Genomic DNA, 12,816 nt, shown 5'->3' with positions numbered 1-12,816 from the left:
TTTGTGGTTTTAATGTTTACTCGTATTTTTTCCTGGATCATGCATATTATAAGTATGGGATTTGTTGTTGTTTAAGATAAAAAAAGAGAGAAAATAAACAAGCTGGTATAAAGTGGTTAAAGAAATTCATGAAACGTCACAATGAACTTTCACTTCACAAACCTGAAAATACAAGTTTGTCTCGTTCAACAAGTTTTAATCAGCACAATGTAAATCATTTTTTTTGACAACTATGAAAAGGTTTTAAAAAAAACATAGTTTCATTCCTGATAGAATTAATAATATTGATGAAACCAGCATAATGACTGTACTGTACATAACGACAGTACTACAATTGCCAAACTTTATAGCACAACATCGAACTAAACAAGTAGGACAATGTGTGTCTGCTTATCGTGGGTAGCTAATTACTATATGGTATATAGAAAATGCCATAGAAAAATTTTTTCTACCAGTCATTATTATCTGTATATTTCCCAGAGCAAGGTTTTATAATAATATGTTAAGAGAAGGGCCACTTGTTTGTATTGGTTATGCAAACAGTCCAACAAGTAGTTGGATGACTGGGAAATTATTTTTAAAGGTTCTAGAACATATTAAAAAACTAGCCAAATGTTTGGAAAATGATCCAATTTTAATCTTAATTTGACAATCATGTATGTATGCATGTATGTAGGTATGTATGTATGATGTATTTATGTATGATATATGTATGTATGATGTATATGTATATGTGTGTATATATATATATATATATATATATATATATATATATATATATATATATCAGTTTAATGTGTGGTTACACAAAATGAAGCATTATTGTGGACAGATGGAAGATATTATGTGCAAGCAGAAAAAGAGTTAGATAAAAATTGGACTCTCATGAGAGATGGTAACATTTTTGAATTTAAAAAAAACTACATATTTCTTTAAACTAATTTTTATTTAATATGTAATATTTAAATTTAGTTAAAGATATAAATTAATAGTTTTAATAAAACAAGTGTTTATAAAATATTATTACAATGTTTAGGAAGTTATTAATACAAAGCTTATTAAATTTTTGAAGGTTTTGAAGGTGTTTTAAAACAAGAAGAATGGCTAAATAAGGTAAATGCTTTCCTTCATTCAATTTTTTGACAAATTATTTTACAACAATTACCCACTAGTTATAGCAATGATGATATTATTATTAATTTAAAAATATCATTAATTATTTTTGAACTAGTTGGAAGGTTCTAAAAAAATGATTAAATGAAAAAAATACAGAAAGATTGGAGAAGAAAGTAGCAACTAACAGACTAAAGACTAATAGAATTTTTTACGTATAGTACATACAAATAAAGTATGTAGGAGCAGTGATATCCTCAACCTATGGCTAAACTTTTTTAAGTGAACTTTAACTGAGATTTTTTTATTCATTTAATTATTTAATTTTTGAACTTCAGAATGCCTTTTTTTTTCCTTTTTTTTTTTTTTTCTTGTTTTATCATTAGGAAATTGTGATTTTAGAACTTGTTGGATGGATCAGTTATTGGTTTTGACCCAAATCTTATTTCACTAGGTAATTTTAAAACTTATTTCTCTTGATGGTTTTAAATAAATCTAGTTTTGCTGGTAATTTTAAAATAATTTAAAACATCAATAATTAATAATAAGTTTAAACAATCTTTTTTTTACCCTTAATTTTTTATTTTTTATTTTAATTTTGTTCCTGTTGTTTATATTCTTGACTTATATTCTTGTCTAGATCTTAATACATGCAATTGTTTATTTTTTATGGAACATTTTAATAATTTTATTCGTATAATTATATATTATCATATTATTATATTATTTTTTGAATTTCACAATATAGTTTTATATGTATATATATGTATATATATATATATATATATATATATATATATATATATATATATATATATATATATATATATATATATATATATATATATATATAAATATATATATATATATACATATATATATATTTATATATATATATATATATATATATATATATATATATATATATATATATATATATATATATATATATATATATATAAATTTTTCCCATTATCTGTAGTTTTAAAGAGAACGCTAATAAACCAGACCAGAAAATGTTTAAAAACTTAAAAGTTTTTTTTTTAAGATGATTTTTTAAGATTTTTTTAAATGATTGCCCAAACCAAATCCTCAGTTGATGTAGTGGCACTTCTTTGTAGCAGCAGGCTATAAGATAGTTGATATAAGAGCACTCCCTTGTAGTAGTTGGCTTTAAGATAGTCTATGTAGCAGCACTCCCTGGTAGCAGCAGGTTATAAGATGTAGCAACACTCATTTTTTATGTTTTGAAACTATTAAATAATAAGAAAATAAAAATAAAAACACTGTTAATTAAAAATCCGCAATAATAATAATCATTATTATTGCTTTTTTAAAAAAAATAATAAAACTTAATGTACTTCTGTATTATTTTAATTGTTTTAACTTTTAGATGACATTAAAATGTAGCTTAACTGTTGAAGTCACTTAAATGTTGTTGAAAGAGACTTTTTTTTACCATAAAGTCTCTTTCAACTACGATATAAGGATATATATATATAGGTCGTTCCATGCCAAATGGACCAAAACATTAGGACTTCAAAATGGGCCACCTCAGGTTTGATGAAACCTGGTGGTTTATATCAATGAGTAAAGCAATTCCTGAAAATTTTAGCATAAAAATCTTTTGTGGTTCATGAAATTTCAATTGAAATTTCATTTGAAAGTTCATTTGAAATTTCTGGTTTTTCCAAAAATAAAAACTTTAGTAGCAAAAACATGTTTTGTTCATACTTTGAAGCTCCATATTTTAAAAACAAAACTTTAATAAAACTTTGACATTGAATTTTTGAATGTCACATTTTTTCCATGATGGCTACCTAAAAAACCTAAGAAATCGTTTTCAAATATAATAAGTTGATTTTTGATGGGTCAATATACAAAATCTGAAATTTATGAAGTAAAAAGACATTTTTTGGTTTCTATAAATGGTAAGCTTCCGAAATTTTAGAAATTTACTGATAAGATAAGTCAGTAAAAAATTATAGACTCCCAAGAATGGCTCTGGCTAAATCTTCAGAAGTTGTGCCTTCTTTTCAAACCAGCGTTAACCTAGGAAAGTTACAAAATTAGCACTATGAAAGTTGCTCAAAATGCATTTAAGACAATAAAAATAGAGTTGTTGATGTACTTTAGTTTGTGTTACATATTGTAATACAAATTATGTATATATGTAAAAGTATTTCATAGTCAGTACTAGAAATAAGTCTTAAATTAAGCCTGAATTAAAATGTTTTTAAATAGCCTTAGTTAGGATAAGAAAGACTTTTAGTCTAATTTCCTTAATATTTAATATCATGACTATAAATTTTGTAACATTTTTTGCAGAATTCTGCAAATATCTTCTTTATGTGGCCAAGTAAAAGTGTTTAAGGAAATAGACTCCTTCATGAACTTGATAAGAACATATTGATTTTCTTCAGATATTTCCAAAATATTGCCTATAAACCATTTTGCATCATAAACACATGTTATTAATTCCTGGTGAAAGAAGAGCATTGTAGAAACATTTACATGAGTATTCAAATTGTACAATGACACCTGTCTTATCTGTAAAGTAGTTAATGATTGTGGTATAAACCAGTGGTGCTTTCTTGTTCCTCGAACTGTTGAACAAGTAGCATAATGTTCTTTATGCAGTGTTTGAAATGTATAGAAAATGTATTTCTTTATTTGTCTACACCAATCATACATTTTCTCAAGTGATAGGATTTGTTAGTGATTGTAAATATGTTTAGTAGAGTGTTTGTGCATCAGACATAAAACCTGGCACACTGTGGAAATAGAAATGTTCAATTACAATTTTTTTTTTAGGTTATAATATAATAATTATAATATAATATAATATAATAATTAGGTTATAATATTTAGGGCAATAATGTGCATGTTAAAAAGTAAATGAATTGAAAGGAGGGGGATAGGGCTATTTAAAAACTGAGTTTAATTTAGGCTTAATTTAAGATTTATTTCTAGTACTGTTACATACTTTGTATTAAAACATAAAATACAAACTTAAGTATGCATTTAGAGCAAATCTTATAGATCTGATTTTGTAATTCCCCCATGAGTACCCACTTTTTTTTTAGGAAATCACTCTTATATAGTCTATTAAAACAGTAGAAAAAAAAATTCTTATCAAAATAAGTGTTGATCCTAGGTTACTGCTGGTTTGAAGTTAAGGTAGAATTTCTCAAGTTTTAGACAGAGCCATTTTTACGAGTCCATGATTTTTTACTGACTTGTATCTTATCAGTAAATTTTTAAAATTTTGGAAGCTTATCATTTATAGAAACTAAAAAAAGATGTCTTTTTACTTCTTAAATAGCAAATTTTGTACATTGACCCATCAAAAATCAACTTTTTATATTTGCAAACAATTTTTTAGGTTTTGTAGGTGTGTGTGTGTATATATATATATATATATATATATATATATATATATATATATGCATAAATATATATGTATGCATAAATATATATGTATGCATAAATATATATGTATGCATAAATATATATGTATGCATAAATATATATGTATGTATATATATATATATATATATATATATATATATATATATATATATATATATATATATATATATATATATATATATATATGTATATATATACATATATATATATATATATATATATATATATATATATATATATATATATATATATATATATATATATATATATATATATATATATATGTATATATATATATGTAGCAGCAATCAGTTGTAGCAGTTAGTATGTACCAGCACTCATCACATGTTCTACCCATTTGTCAGTTGATGTAGGAACACTCCTCACATCCTACATATTTGTCAGTTGATATATGTAACCAGTGTAAAAATAAGAATAAAAACATTCAGAATGTTTTTACTTTAAAAAAAACAAAAAGAACATTGTAAATGTTTTAAAAACATTCCAGTCTGTTTGCAATTTTGTAGTTTTTAAAAAAGTGATAAAGTTTAGTTAGTTTCCTTAATTAAATTTAATGGTTTTAACATAAAGGGTACTTGATTTTGTCTTTCTTTAACACAAAGAGGCGTTATGAACCGTTTTTTACCACAAACAACAAATAGGTGAAACATGCGAGGAGTGCTGCTACTTACCTGATATTACTATATTTGATGAGCAAGTATTCGCAATGAATAATAGTTAAGCTAAACAGATAACAATTATCTTCAGAATATATTATTTAACTAATATTGTAATAAAACTCCACTAGCATAAATAAAAATAAATATAAATAGCATGTTTGGATTAAAATTCTATGTTTACAAAGAACTTTTAGTATAATCAATTATATAATCAATGGCAGTTCATGTTGAATTCAAATTGAATGTAACATGTTGTTAAAAAAATAAATAATATGCTAACAAAGACATTAAGCTAAAATATAACTAGTTTAATTTCAATAAACCAATCTAAAAACATAGGAGGATAGAGGATTATAGATTTAAATCTTTATGTTAGATAACGTAAAAAGTAACCTTTTTAAGTAACCTGCTTTAGCACACAATATGCTTTTATCAACATGGTTCTTTTTTTTAACCAAGAGTAGTTAACTGCTTGACTTTTGAAAGCTTATTTGATATCTCCATAATTAATTTTTTTTTAGATGGTTGGAGAACACTTAGAAAAGAGCTGAAAGGAAAGAGTCTTGTTCAAGTGGATCAAAACTTAGTAGATTTAGTTTGGGCAGAATATGATAAACCTAATGAACCAAAATCAGAGATACTAGCCCTTGAAGATAATTTTTCAGGTATTTAAGTTAATTAATTTGAGTAACTAATAATAAAGTTTTGCATTTTTTTTATTTTTCTGATATGATCTGATTTACTATATAATATGAAAAAGTTATTAATATTAATGTCATCAAAAAATTAAATTTACTGTATTTTGTTTAAACAATGGTTGTTAACAAGATAAACTGTTTAACTTCTGAAAATATGACAAACACAGGAGATTATATAAAAGTAAAAAAAATATATATAAATTATTTTATTAAAAACATTTTTTAAAGCAATGTCTGTAAATGCATACATTTACTTTGTACATACCTTTTTTTTTTTTTTTAAATGAAAACAAAAATTAATTGCTTATTAAAAATTAATAAAGATAATATAATTTATTATATGATTTTATTTAATATAATTAAAGAAGTTAAAATTGATATAGTAACTTTTTTGTAAAAATTAAATTTTTTGTTTGTTAATGAATTTTTCTTATAGGTAAAAAATGGCAAAAAAAAGTCGAGGAGCTTCGGAATACGTTATCAGCTAAGTCTGTGTATGCAGTTGTTATATCAGCTCTTGATGAAGTTGCCTGTGAGGAAAATTATATATTGGTTTAATATGTTTATGTATGAAATTATTTTTATTTTTCACCCTCTGTTTTGCCCACACAATTTTTTTTTATAAATTTTAATTTTTGCATTTTTTAAGTGTTTGAATAAAGAAGTTTATACACTATAGTGGAAGAAAGACCCAAACCCAAAAAAATATGTCTCAGGCATATTTATGTATGTTGTGACATACCTCTCTGGAATTTTACAGTCAAAATAACAGTCAAAACTTGTATATTTTAATGGAACGGTCAATTAATTACATTGCAAAAGTTAATGAAAAAAAAAAAAATTACTACTGCAAAAATAACAGTCAAAACTTGTATATTTTAAATTATTTATTTATTATTATTAATTATTTATTATTATTATTAATTATTTTGAATTATTTATTGCTTAAACACCAAGTAAATAAAACAATATAAAAAAAAGTTATAGGAAAAAATGATAATTACTGGGAGTCTGAAAAATTTGCGCCATAATTTTTTGCGCATTGTATGAAATATTAAAATCAATTTTTGTTCAAAAGGAAACTTTGAGGAATTTAAATTGAGGTAAGTTAAATTTAATTAAAAAATTAAATGTTTCAAGTTAGAAATTAATTAATAATAAGATAGACAACAATAATATATATTTTAAAATTAGATGTTCGAGCTTTTGTTTTAAAATAACTTATAAGTAGTTGAAGTTTTTATATGTTTTTAAATTCCTGTCTTTAATTTTATATACATATCTGTCTTTAATTTTATATACATATCTGTCTTTAATTTTGTATACATATCTGTCTTTAATTTTATTTACATATCTGTCTTTAATTTTATATACATATCTGTCTTTAATTTTATATACATATCTATCTTTAATTTTATATACATATCTGTCTTAAATTTTATATACATATCTGTCTTTAATTTTACATATCTGCATAAGAGAGTTGCAAGCATTAAATTAATGGTTATATTTGGTTTATAAAAAAATATTGAATAAGATTTAAGTAAGGTATAATTGTTTAAATAAGGTATAATATTTTATATCTTATTTCACGATTTCTTTTATATAAAATGTTTGACCACTGCTGAATTCCTGTAGACTGTTGTGATTTGCGGTTGTTTTTTACATTACATTGTACTGTATGCTTTATTTTTCTAATTTTATCTGATGATTTATCAAATAAGTTAAAGTATTAAAGTTTAAATCATAATTTTTAATGATAATAACAATAATAATAATAAAAATAATGATTTTATAATGAGATTTTATATCATAATTTTAAAATCAGTATATTTTTTTTTAATTGAATCAATACAACTATTGAGTTTAGTTAAGATAAAGTTTATGGTTTTTAGGAGGTTAAAAATTTAAAGATCAGAAGCATTTCCAAATATCACAAATCGCAATCACTTAATTTGAGCCTTGAAGCTAGAAGATCATTATTATGCTGGCATGTTTGATTTTAAAAACCAGTTTCTGTTTGCATTTTTCTTTTACCATGGTTTGTCACCCTTGCAAAAGCAATTGCTCTATAACATAAAAACTTTGTTTTTATGTTATAGAACAAAACAGTTTTTTCTTCATCTTTGTACTACTACGCCATCATTAATCAAGCAACATTCTGTAGTTTTAAAAATAAATAAAAGAAAAATGAATACAGAAAAGTATAATAACATATTCAATTTCTACTTCCTTAATAGTTTTGAAATCCAAAAGATTTTTTAATTTCAAAAATACATAATTTAGCACATCTTATTGGATGTACTGAACTCTATCGTTTTTTTTTTCTTTTTGCAGTCTTCATTTTTATAAAGCAAAGGGTATTTTCTTTGTATTCAAAATACACTTGGCAACAACTAAGTATTTATAAATAAATGTTAGTAATAGTTTTCCATTGATTTACAATGACATCAAGAAATTCAAAACTTGTATTTTTACTTGCAGTGGCCTTGTTTTTCAAGGTTTGTTTTTCAAGTTTCATTACTAAGTTTTGTTTTTTGAGTTTTGTGCTTCAGAGTTAAAGGGCTGAACAGAAGAGAAATTACTTTTTTCTGTAAAAATCAATTTAAAAAAGAAAAATTAGTAGCTTCCTCGACTCATGTATTCACCTCACCCAGACTGAGATCATACAGTGATTTCAGTCTTGGGGAGGTGAATACAATTTTAAAAAATTTATAATGTCAAGTTACACTAATTTTTCATCAAGTTAATAAACAAAAAAATCTGTTCTGATTTAAAAAAATATATATATATTTTTCTTTTCTTGGGAGCACTTAAGCTTTCAAAACAAGTGAAATAAATAATTGCATTTTTGCAAGTTTTAGTGCTCGCACTAAAAAAAAACACAGAAAAAGAATTCAAAGCTCTCAAGTTTTAAAAAATAAAAAAAGATAAAGTGAAAACGGTGTTTAACTGATTCTCAAAGAGAAACTGCCTGAAGTATTTTTAATGAGCTGGAAAGGGAAAGAGTTATTTTGTACGCAACCTAAGAGAGAAACTTTTGTTTGAAAACAATGTTTTAAATTTTTTCAAATTGGTAAACAAAGTATTTATTGCACAAATGCATCTTAGCCATTATTAAAGAGAATTACTTCAACATCAAACAGTTGGTCGACATATTGGGAATTGTAATTGAGAAGTACATTTTAATATTTATTATAAAGATTCTTTATTATTGCTATTCTTTATTATGGCATTGAATAAAATTCATCTGCTTATCCCTGCAGTTTGTGTGGACTGCAAAAAATGATATGCAGGATTACATCCAAGATAATGGAGTAGTTTTATTTTATGCAGATTTCCAATTTGTCATAAACTAAACCTAAAGTACTGAGATCATTTAATGTCTGCAACAGTCGACAAAAAGATTTGAGACAATTTGAGGAATTAACATTTTAAAAAAAGGTCATATATTTTTAAAAAACTGTTGTTTTAATCTTCCACTTTGTTATGAAAATGAATCATAAATTGATATTTACAGTTTACACATAACAGTATAATTTTGAGTTAAATCTCAAAATTATACTGTTATGTGGTATAAACTTACATGAGCAGTTTATATTTACATTATACTATATTTTAGTTTAATTTTTTTTTCCTAAGTATTTTCATTATTAATATGATTTATTAAATGTTTTGATTAATCAAATAATTTATATCAAGTGTTTTGGTTATTAATATGGTTAAGAAAAATTTCATTTTCATATTGTATTACTATGTATTTATTGATTATTTTTAATTTTTTTTATTTTATATTTAGGGTTATTTAACATGCGTGGTTCTGACATAAGCTTTAATCCAGTATTTATGTCTTACGCTATAGTTACTTTAGATAACATATAGTAAGTTTTTTTTTTTTTTAAACATCATTTTTTTAGAGGTTATTAGTTGGTTTTTGGCTTTTGTATAGTATTTGATTATTTTTATCATGTAAAGAAAATGTTTATCTTAAAGACATTGCTTTTATCAACAATTTTTGAACAATTTGAAAAGGTGGGGACAAATGTCACCATTGGGTCTTGCTGGGTTAAGCTACACATGTATTATTACCATGATAGTATATGCCTATATTGTTACCATTTTGTACACTTTTATTTTGAAAATATACCAATTTTTTGATACTTTAAGCAAGATTTAAAAACTTAAAATAAGAAATATGTTCGCAAGATATATGTATTTTTAATTTTGTAAAAACGTATTTTTAATTAAATTTCAGTATCATTTATAATTTAATCTTCTTTCTTTCTTTTTTCTAGTTTATTTGTTGATGAAGCAAGAATGACAGATAAGATTAAAAAGCATTTGTATGATTCTTCTATGAACATAAATATATGTTCTTATTATTCAATACATGATAAATTAAAGGAACTTTCTTCAAGTGGACAAAAGATATGGGTAATTAAAAATGTTTTTGTTTGAAATTATGTATGAGAGATACTGATACTGTTGAGCTGTTATATTGTAATTTTTATTAGACTTTGTTTTATTGTTAATGCAGATCAGCTCCAAATCCAGTTATGCATTAGCTAGTCTTGTACCAGAGGTAATGTTTTTTAAAGTTTGAGACTCAAAATTTGTTTTTCAAAGTTTTAGACTTAAAATTTGTTTTTTAAAGTTTGAAACTCAAAATTTTTTGTTTAAAGTTTGAGACGCGAAATTTGTTTTTAAACTTATTAGATATTTGTTATGATTTTATTTTTATTATGATTTTTATTTTATTGTGAAACATTCTTTTTAAAAGAGTTGATAAATTTTAAAATTGTTAGAAATTTTTTGAAATGTTATTCAAGAAATATTGTACACAACTTTTGTTAGTATTTGATGTTTAGATTTTTGATTAAAACTTCTAAGGATTCTGGGATTTTTAAATATTTTAAACTAAACTCATATATTTTTAATTCATCAGTTTAAACAAATAAATAATTTTCACAAAATTATACAGAAAAAAACTTTCAATAAATGAATTAAAATAAGGTAACACTAAAAAAAAAAGATGTTTAGTTTAATATTAAATTGAATTTCCTGCATTTTGATTTTTTGTTGTTAGTCAAACTGGTGAACAATTTAATAGAATCTTTTTTAGATTATGCACCAGTTGCTTGTAATTTTTTGCTCTGGTTGCCCAGAAAACTGTTGACAAATTCCCTGAGTTTCATGCTTTTTCTCATTAAAACTGAGCTTTTTAGAGAATTCTGTAAAATACTTTCTTTATCCAATAAGAAATACCTCAAAAGATTTCATCCAATGAAAATTGCATTAAAAGATTTTTTGTTTGTTAAAGACATTTTTTCTACAACAAATTTTTGTCATACAGGGCGACATAAAACTACCAATATGGTTTGAATGTGTTATAACTTTTTTATTTGATGGTTAATTATTATTATTATTTTGTTATGCAGTATATTAATGGAGAACATTTTTAGTTAATGTGTGAAAAAATTATATCCCGCAAGTAGTGGCCTTTTTTGACTTTGCACATTCATGTTCTTTCCACTACATTTTGCATAACTTTCATAAAGTTTCTGATATTATGGCTTGAATTTCATTGCAAATGTTTTGTTTTAGCTGTGGTATGGTTGCTGGCTTATTTACATACACCATTTCTTTTAAATAACCCCAAAGAAAACAGTCTGGCGCTATTAAATCCTCTGAACATGGGAACATTGAAAGCGCTTTTGAGCAAAATAATGGGTTCGCCAAAGCGGTTCTGTAACAAAGCCATTGTGTCCCTTGCAGTGTGAGCTGTGGCTCCATTTTGTTGGAGCCCCAATTGTGGTTGGTTTTCTATAACTGGCCTCAAAAAGTTGTCCAGTATTGTTCGATATTCAGCACTATTAGCTGTAACTGAAGCTTTTAAACCTCCATAATTAGCCCTAGTTGTGCTGAATGTCATCTTGTTGATGTTTCTGGACTGTCCTGCACACTATCTACAACGTGTTAGATATTTGCTTCTGTTTGGAACGTACTTGGTCTTTCGGTACATGGAAAGTGTCTTAAGGTACCATAATGTCGAAAATTTGCAACCAGGCAGTTTATTGTTGGTACTGAAGGTCCAGTATGCACATTAAAAAAATGACAATAAGCATGCTGCATCAAAACAATTGACCATTGATTTTTAAAATAAAATTCAACTGTTAGTTGCTGTGCTGTTGTGTAGTGTTCCATTTCAAATTCGCCAAGTTTTCTTCACAAAATTCTAAAATAAAAAATAAAAATAAATTTAAAAAGTTATTAAACATTCAAACCATAACGATAGTTTTGCGCCACATACAATTTAACATTTAATTTGTTTGTCATGCAACTTATTTTGCTTTTTATTGTAAAATTTAAAATTCAAATATATTATATCAAATATATCATATCAAATATACCATATCAAATATATCATATCAAATATATCATATCAAATATATCATATCAAATATATCATATTAAATATATCATATCAAATATATCATATCAAATATATCATATCAAATATATCATATCAAATATATTATATCAAATATATCATATCAAATATAGCCATGGAAAGCTACTTATGAAAATTATAAAAAAATGTTAAACATGTTATTAAACATTTCATTTGTGTATAAAATACACAAATAAAAGATTTAGAGATCTTTTTCTTTCTCAAATTTGTTTGTAATATCTTAAAATACCTAGTAATAAAATATATAAAATTTTACAAGCTATCAACTATTTGTTTGTTTTTTTACTTATTTGTTACTCATTAAAAAAATATGTATTTAAAATCTTAGAGTAAAAACAAATTTTTTTGTTATATAGTGATATGTAAACTTATTAATTTCGTATATATTATAAAAATTGTAAATATTGACTATTTATATTTT

At 24.1% G+C, this 12,816-nt stretch overlaps 1 protein-coding gene across 1 annotated transcript in view; it reads left to right on the top strand.

Annotated features, from left to right (window-relative positions):
* The window catches only part of LOC100201909 (xaa-Pro aminopeptidase 1), a 44,504-nt gene that overhangs the window by 10,475 nt on the left and 21,213 nt on the right, over positions 1–12,816 (top strand). The window contains exons 3-10 of the mRNA XM_065793546.1: positions 791–895; positions 1,073–1,113; positions 1,516–1,567; positions 5,747–5,890; positions 6,360–6,455; positions 9,723–9,804; positions 10,219–10,357; positions 10,461–10,505. Of these exons, the coding sequence (XP_065649618.1) occupies positions 886–895; positions 1,073–1,113; positions 1,516–1,567; positions 5,747–5,890; positions 6,360–6,455; positions 9,723–9,804; positions 10,219–10,357; positions 10,461–10,505 (609 nt within the window). The 5' untranslated portion in view covers positions 791–885. The remainder of the gene's footprint in view (positions 1–790; positions 896–1,072; positions 1,114–1,515; positions 1,568–5,746; positions 5,891–6,359; positions 6,456–9,722; positions 9,805–10,218; positions 10,358–10,460; positions 10,506–12,816) is intronic.

The sequence above is a fragment of the Hydra vulgaris genome, chromosome 03 (genome assembly GCF_038396675.1).
Source record: "Hydra vulgaris chromosome 03, alternate assembly HydraT2T_AEP".
Lineage (NCBI taxonomy): Eukaryota > Metazoa > Cnidaria > Hydrozoa > Anthoathecata > Hydridae > Hydra > Hydra vulgaris.
Note: the sequence above shows the minus strand (reverse complement) of the source record. Positions and strands in the feature narration are given on the sequence as shown.